General features: G+C 42.0%; 1 protein-coding gene across 1 annotated transcript; it reads right to left on the reverse strand.

Moving 5' to 3' along the window:
* Positions 1-6248: 6248 nt before the first annotated feature.
* On the reverse strand, positions 6249-7131 carry LOC101359190 (olfactory receptor 1L3-like). The gene is given in 2 exon segments (XM_012555328.1): positions 6249-6369; positions 6371-7131. Coding segments are annotated over 2 exon segments (882 nt in total).
* Between the last annotated feature and the right edge of the window lie 1671 nt (positions 7132-8802).

Below are 8802 nucleotides of genomic sequence, written 5' to 3' on the forward strand. Positions count from 1 at the left end.
CAATATGTGTACTGACTGTTTAATGAGAAACTATTTGTTCTGCAAACCTTCACCTAAAGTACAATAATAAAAAAAAAAGAGTTCCAAAGGGGCGGGGGAGGGGGTTGGAATTCAGGTGCCTTCCACCTCAGTGAAATTTCTAGGGGTCCAGTGGTGTGGGGCATGTCAAGATATTCCTTCAAAAGTGAAGGATAAGTTATTGCACCTGGCCTCTCACACAACTAAAAATGAGGCAGAATGTCTAGTGGGCGTCTTTGGATTTTGGAGGCAACATATCCCTCATCTGAGTGTGCTACTCTGGCTTATTTATCAAGTGACTCAAAAAGCTGGTTGTTTTCAGTGGAGCCCAGAACAAGAAAAGAATCTGAAACAGGTTTAGGTTGCCATGCAAGCTGCTTTTCCACTTGAGCCACCAGCTGATCCAGTGGTGCTTGAACTGTCAATGGCAGAGATGCTGGTTGGAGTCTTTGGTAGGCCCCTACTGGTGAATCACAGTGCAAACCCTTAGGATTTTGGAGCAAAGCCTGGTCATCTTCTGCAGATAACTACTCTCCTTTTGGGAAACAGCTTTTGGCCTTAGTAGAGACTGAACACCTAAACATGGGCCACCAAGTCACCATGTGGCCTGAGAGGCCTATCATGAACTGGTTGTTGTCTGACCCACAGAGTCATAAAGTTGGACATGCACAGCAGCACTCCATCATTAAATGGAAGTGGTATATACGAGATCAGGCTCAAGCAGGACCTGAAGGCACAAGTTGCATGAAGAAGTAGCTCAAATGCTCATTGTCTCCACTCCTGTCACATTATCTTCCATCTCCCAGTCTGCACCTATGGCCTCATGGGGAGTTCCTTATGATCAGCTGACTGAGGAAGAGAAAATTCGTGCCAGGTTTACAGATGGTTCTACGTGATATGCAGGCACCACTTGAAAGTGGACAACAGCAGCACTATAGTCCCTTTCTGGGAATGCCCTGAAGGACAGTGGTGAAGGGAAATCCTTCCAATGGGCAGAACTTTGATCAGTGCACCTTATCATTCACTTTGCTTGGAAGGAGATACGGCCAGATGTGTGATTGTATACTGATACATGGGCTGTGGCCAATGGGTTGGCTAGATGGTCAGGGACTTGGAAGCAACTTGATTGGAAAATTGGAGACAAGGAGTTATGGGGAAGAGGTATGTGGATAGACCTCTCTGAATGGGCCAAAGTGAAGATATTTGTGTGTTTTGTGAATGCTTACCAAAGGGTGACCTTGGCAGAGGAGGATTTTAACAATCAAGTGAATAGGATGACGAATTCTGTAGAAACCAGTCATTCTCTCCCCAGCCACTCCTGTCATTGCACAATGGGCTCATGAACAAAGTGGTCATGGTGGTAGGGATGGAGGTTATTCATGGGCTCAGCAACATGGACTTCCACTTACCAAGGCCAACTTGGCTATAGGCACTGCTGAGTGCCCAATCTGCCAGCAGTAGAGACCAACATTGAGTCCCCGGTATTGCATCATTCCTCAAGGTGATCAGCCAGCAACCTGGTGGCAGGTTGTTTACACTGGGTCACTTCCATCACGGAAAGGGCAGTATTTCATCCTTACTGGGATAGACACTTACTCTTGATACAGATTTGGCTTCCCTGCATGCAATGCTTCCTCCAAAACTACCATCCGTGGGCTTACGACATTCCTTAACCACCGTTATTGTATCCCACACAGCATTGCCTCAGATCTAGGGACTTGCTTCACAGCAAATAAAGTGCAGCAACGGGCCCATGCTCATGGAACTTACTGGTCCTACCATGTTCCCCATCATCCTAAAGCAGCTGGCTTGATAGAACAATGGAATGACCTTTTAAAGACACAATTACAGAGCCAGCTAGAGGGCAATACTTTGCAGGATTGGGGCAATGTTCTCCAGGAGGCTGTATATGCTCTAAACCAGCATCCAAAATATGGTGCTGTTTCTCCCATAGCCAGGATTCATGGGTCCAGGAACCAAGGGATGGAAATGGGAGTGATACCACTCACTATTATCTCTAGTGAACTACTTGCAAAATTTTTGTTTCCTGTCCCCATGATCCCATGCTCTGCAGGTCTAGAGGATTAGTTCCAAAGGGAGCAGTGTTCCCACCTAGACATACAGCACTGATTAGAATGCCACCCAGCCATTTTGGGGGTTCTCATACCTCTGGATCAACAGGCAAAGAAGGGAATTACTGTATTGGCTGGTGTGATTGATCCTGATTACCAAGGGGAAATTGGACTGATATTACATAATGGAAGTAAAGAAGAGTATGCCTGGAATACAGGAAATCCCTTAGGGAGTCTCATAGTACTACCATACCCTGTGATTAAAGTCAATGGAAAACTATAGCAACCCAATTCTGACATGACTACTAATGGCCCACATCCTTTAGGAATGAAGGTTTGGATCACCCAACCAAGCAAAGAACCGAGACCAGCTGAGGAACTTCCTGAGGGTAAAGGGAATACAGAATAGGTGATGGAAGAAGGTAGTTCTAAGTACCAGTTATGACCAAGTGACCAGCTGCAGAAACGAGGACTGTAATTGTTATGAGTATTTCTTTTTTCTTTTATTATATGTGTGTGTGTGTATAAAATGTTTTTGTTTTCTTCCCTTCTTTATTTCATCACTTATAAAATATAAGCTGTAAATGGGGCTGGTGTGTTTTCGTTGGACACGTGTTAGTTGTGTCATGTTAGGCACAAGTATGACTTTATAATTGTCTTTATTTAGGAGTCCTTAAGGAGATGTGTACAGGTGCCAAGGTGACAAGGAGAAGACTGTGATAGTTAATGTTATGTGTCCACTTGGCTAGGCCATGATTCTCAGCATTGTAATTATCCTCCATTTTGTGATCTGATATAATTATCCCCCATTTTTGTGATATAATGCAGTCACCTCCATGATGTGATCTGATTGATCAGTCAATCGGTTGTATGGGGAGTTTCCCCAGAGGTGTGGCCTGCACCCAGTACATATATATGGACATTTTGGCAAAGCTCACTTGCTTCTTCTGGAACCTGTTTCTGACTCATCATTATCTGACCTACAGTTCTTGGGACATGAGCAAGCAACTTGTCATCTGACTTGCCACCTTGGAGATTCGTTGGCTTCCGCAGCCCTGTGAGCCAGCAGCCTGCCGTCTAACCTGCTGATTCTGGGTTTGTCAGTTCCTGTAACCACATGAGTCAGGAGAAGCCTCCAGCTGATGCCTAGCCCAGAGTCCATGGGTTTTTCACTAGTTTTGCTTCTCTGCAGAACCCAGCCTAAGACAGATAGGTACTGCTAGTCCTTTCTTTTCAAATGGGTAATCGAGGCATAGAGTAGTTAAATAATTGTCTAAGGTCACACAGCAAGGATGGCAAAGCTGGGACTGCATCTCATGGTCTCTGGATCCACAGTCCATACCTTAACTCTACACTACCTTCAGCAAAGCCTGTTAGCATTTTCCTTTGGGCTTCTGAACTTTGTTTTCATTCTGACCTCTTTAGATGAATAATTTCTGAGAGACCATACCGTCACACAAAAGATCTAATTATTCCTCTTGTTTCAGTGTAATTATTAATACTTCCCCCTTTATCTCTCAGAAGTGAGCTGGTTTAGACAATAATTTACATAGCCACCCTAGTTATAAAAGCATTTTCAGACCAGCACCTCAACTTCCCAATCCCAGGATAATTGAATGTACCTTTTATGTGTTCCCACTGCTTTCCCTTTGAATCCTTCTCTTCATTTCATTGCTCTTATTTGTTTACAGTCTGTCTCCCTGTCTTCTTTTGTAAACCTTTCAGGATACATATCCCAAGCATTGATCACTATTTCTGGCATATAGCTCATCTTTATCAAGTATGTGTTAAATAAACTTAAGAAATAAATGAAGAGCTCACTGTTGCTAGAACAGTGACCAAATGCCACAGTGATAATTCCAAATTATCAAGAGGAGATAAATGCATCTCCTTCTGGCCACAGTACATGGTGATCTCAAAGGCTTCATGATTCATGTCACTTTGGGTAGTCCTTGTACTCACACAAACACATCAAGTTCCAATTTGACTTCAGTGTCTGAGGTTTAAATCACAGGAATTGTCATTCTGGCTTGAGCCTTGGTCATTTTCACAGAGGCCTTGACATCATGTCATTTCACCCTTGAACATTCCCTTTTGGGACCAGATTAAAACCAGGTTATTTTCCCATCCAAGGTTTCATCTGCCCCTCAACATATTTCCAATCCCCTTTCACTCATGCTGCTGACATCCCTTCAGTCCTTGCACTGAAGCCTGACTGATGTAAATGCACCAAGAACATAGTCAATGGCTAATAATCAGAATCCCATAAATCCATTGCGATTGAGTCAATTCTGACTCATAGCGACCTTATAGGACAGAGTATACTTGCCCCATATGGTTTCCAAGGAGAAGCTGGTGGATTCAAACTGCTGACCAATTTGGTTAGCAGCTGATCTTTTTGTTAGCAGCCATAGCTCTTAACCACTGTGCCGTCAGGGCTCCAATAATCAGAATTAGCTGGGGTTAATTTAATAGGCTTTGGAAGCAAATGAGTATGGTTGTGGGGTCTTTTTCTTTGTGTAACTGGTGATGTTAGACAGAACAGGGTGAGACAAACACTCTGTCTACCCTCCCCCAACTAGAATGTTTCCAGAGATAAAGCTGTTATTTGGAGCAACAGCCTATGCCTCTGTGAGAAATAGGGGAAAAGTGAGCACCCTCCTGTGCCACATTCCTTGATGGTGGGGAAGGTAGCGGAAGATCAGCCCATCTTTAAATAAACATTGGTTTTCTACTTGAATAAAGCATTCTGAGGTGTGTATCATTCAAGAGCAGTGTTTTTCAGGCTGTAATGTGGCATAAGTCAGCTGGAGAACCTTGTTAAACAGCAGGTTCTGATTCAGTTGAACCAGGATGCAGGAGGGGGACTGAGATTGTACATTTTTAACAAGCTCCCAGGCAACACTGATGCTGCTGGTACACAGACCAAACTTTGAATAGCCAGGTTCTCGAGAGAGTGTGGAGTCCCTGGGTGGTACAGTTAACCCGTTCAACTGCTAACTGAAAGGTTGGAAGTTCAAGTCGACCCAGAGATGCCCTGGAAGAAAGCCCTGGCTATCTACTTCCAAAACATAAGCTATTGAAAATGGTATCGTCATGAGTCAGAATTGACGTGAAGGCAACTGGTACTCGTTAGAGAGAACTTACAGAACTATGATAGCATTAGTGGGGTCATCTGATCCACAGAAAGATGTCTGTGAAGAGGAAGCTGAAGAAGATCTGCAATTTGGCAAAATCGCAGAGGCTGGGACTGAGGGTTGTTCAGAGAGAACATGCAGAGCTGAGCAACTCAGCTATTCAGAGGTAAAAGCAAGAAATTTTGTGCCTTGACTAAAAGTGGAAAAAGGCTTGTAGAAGAGGCTTTCAACTATTCTCCATTATCCATTATTTTTTTCTTTTTCATTAATAATAGAATTCTCAAAGTTTTCACTAGAAAGATCTAGAGATTCTGTTCCCGTCCTCTATTGCAGCAAGATGTGGTTATGTGACACACCACTTATCTAAGTTCTCTGAAAAACTCACTTAAGTGTCTTGGCAGCAGGTAACATAAACAAAAAGACAATCATGGTCTTCACCTCCTCACTTGATATTTTATCCTAAAATGATTCTAATTGGAAATTTGCCCTCCAAATCTAATAGTCAATATTCTGTTCTCATTGACTTCTCAGCTACAGTTGTGAGAATGACTACTCCTCAATTCTGGAAACACTGCCTTTTCTAGGATTCTGACATGTCCAATGGCCACTTCTCATTTTCCTTTGCTGCCTCCTCTCCCAGATCTCTAAATCTTGGCATGCCCATTCATCTTAGAAAGACATACATGCTACACCATCACCAAAATGTTCAAAATTCTGCCAACCATGCTGATTTGTAATCATTTTTAGTAGTCATCTAAGCTCCAGATACTATAGCCAAAAGATGAGAAGTTTGGTTTTGGATATTTTAAAATATCTTTTCAGCTCCAATGTTCTGAGATTCTAAGTCAGTCAACAGAGATCTGAACCGTTTATTTATCAATTCACATTTCCCAAATCCATACGAGAGAGAGAGGAAGATTGTCATGGGAATGTGAGTTACATCAGTGATTAGTTATATAACCCATCTATTTGAGACATTTTCAGGTTACCTGCTAACTCCTTGGTCTCAAGAGATGTGCTGTCATTTCCTGTTTGCCTCTGAGCCAGGTTGGAAGTTTCCTGAGATGCAGAGTTTCTTGCCAAGCCTCCGCAGAGTACCCTGAACCTCCTGGTTCCTTAGGCTGTAGATTAGTGGGTTTAGCATAGAAAATGGCAACTTGGCGGTCCTGATCCAGATCATAGCTGGAGGATGGCCAGAGGTACATGTGGATCACAGAGCCACATAGGAGCAGCACAACCAGGATATGAGAGCTGCAGGTGGACAAGGCTTTTCGGAGGGCAGCAACAGAGTGCATGCGGGCTATGGCAACACCAATGCGGGCATAGGAGCCTAAAATGAAGAACAAAGGACTGACCACCACAGCTACACCCTCTGTGAAGATTAGCGTTTCATTGACCACTGGTCTGGTGCAGGAGAGCTGTAGCAGGGGCATGATATCACAGAAGTGGGTGACTTGGTTGCCACAGAAGGTTAAGCGGGTGACCAACACACTATAAAGGAGACTATTGAGGCTGACAACCACCCATGAGGTCAAGGTTATGCGCAGACAGAGGTGGCGGCTAACAATGGCAGAGTATCTTAAAGGATCACAGATGGCAACATAGCGGTCATAGGCCATGGAAGCCAGCAGGTGGCCTTCCATGCTGCCCACAGTCACAAAGAAAAACAACTGGACCATGCAGCAGTTAAAGGAGATGGTTCTATTCACAGATAGTGTGTGCACCAGCACCTGGGGCACAATGATGTTTGTCAGAAATATGTCAATAAAGGAAAGCTGGCTGAGAAAGAAATACATGGGTGTCTGAAGCTTGGTGTCTGAGTGGGCAACAATTACTAATAGGGCATTGCCAATAACTGCTACCAGGTACATGGTGAGGACAATCCCAAAAATGACTGGCTGCATCTCTGACCAGCTGGACAGGCCCAATAAGAGGAATTCAGTCACTTCTGTCCTGTTTCTTGTGGCCATAAGACACAATCCACATCACCTGCCAAGAAGAATGCTAGGATCAAATAATGCTACAATTTACTCTTGGGATAGTTTAAGGGAAATATCTTTTCTTTTTTTTGTATGTATACTAGTTTCCAAAAAAGTTTTTTTTTTTTTTTTGATGTCTCTCCCTTGCCAGTATCTTTCTATCTATCCACCCTCCCATCCTTCATTTATTCCAGGTTCAATTATTCAGCACTTAAAAAAAAAAAAGCAGTTGTCATTGAGTTGATTCTGACTCATGGCAACCCCATATACATCAAAGTAGAACTGTGCTCCATAGGGTTTTCAATGGCTGATTTTTTAGAAAAGATCACAGGCTTTTCTTCCTAAGTGCCTCTGGGTAGACTCAAACCTCCAACCTTTCACTTAGCAGCTGAGCACACATTAACCATTTGCACCACCCAGGGACCCCACTCAGCACTTATAATCTCTCAATTTAAAAGATGCTAATAAGTATCTTCTGGCTTTGTCTACTATGGTTCTCACCCTCATTTTTTACACACATTCAAGTAACTACCTCAGAATGGAGTAATGGGAAATAAACTTTCTGAGTCTTTGTGTCTAAAAATATTTTCGTTTTGCACTCACACTTGATTGCTAAACACATTACTCCTTTATTTCCTGTCATCTAATATTGCTGATAAGAAGTCTGATGCCAGTTTGGTTCTTTTCCTTTTCAAGTGTTATTCTTCCTGGCAAGCATTTAGGATTTTTATTCCGGGTATCCCTAAATTGTACAAAGATGTCGCAAAATATAGTTCCTTTTTAATTCTGTGATAAACTTAGTAGATCCTTTCTAGTAAGGGTCTACTAAGATGCATGCCCATCTTGAGCTCCGAGAAATTTCTTGTATTATTTCTTTAATTATGTATTCCCTCAACGTCCTCTCTTCCATTTCTTCTGGAAGAACTACTAATGGGATATTAAGTTAATCCAATATTAAGTTAATTATATTAATTTTCTTTAAAGCTATTCATCAAATAATAAATTCCTAATTAGTAGAAACTCTTACTATTAGGATATTAAACCTCTTTGATTCATTAGCTAAGTCTCTCTCTCTCTTTTTTTTTCCTTATGTTTTCTATCTTTTTGTCTATCTAGGTTCTGGGATATTTGTGATTTGTCACTGATATTTCTTTCCTTCTTGCATTCATAGATTTAATTTCTCTCAGCTCTTTCTTGTTTCATTTATTCCTTTATCATAGTGTCCTTTTCTTGTTTTGTGGATGCAATTCTCTGAGAATACACATTTTTATATTATCTTTTCTTCCTGGAATGATCTAAATTTTTTCTGGAGTTTGTTATTCCTTTTTTTTTTTTTTTTCTGATGGTGACTTTTTTCTTTTATGTTTGGTTTGTCACATTTGGTAACTTGGGGTTGCTTGTTCTAAGTAGCATGTGTCAATTTCTTCTGTTGTTGTATTTGTATACATGTGTCCCCACTGTACTCTCCCAGGAATAGAACAATTGACTATATGATCATATGAGGAGCTTGCCTTTATACTATTTCTCCCAAATAAAAAGGACTTTACTCTAGGATACTAATAGTCAATTACATGGGGTCGCCATGAGTTGGAATCA

Source organism: Trichechus manatus, unplaced genomic scaffold, assembly GCF_000243295.1.
Source record: "Trichechus manatus latirostris isolate Lorelei unplaced genomic scaffold, TriManLat1.0 scaffold00038, whole genome shotgun sequence".
Classification (NCBI taxonomy): Eukaryota; Metazoa; Chordata; class Mammalia; order Sirenia; family Trichechidae; genus Trichechus; species Trichechus manatus.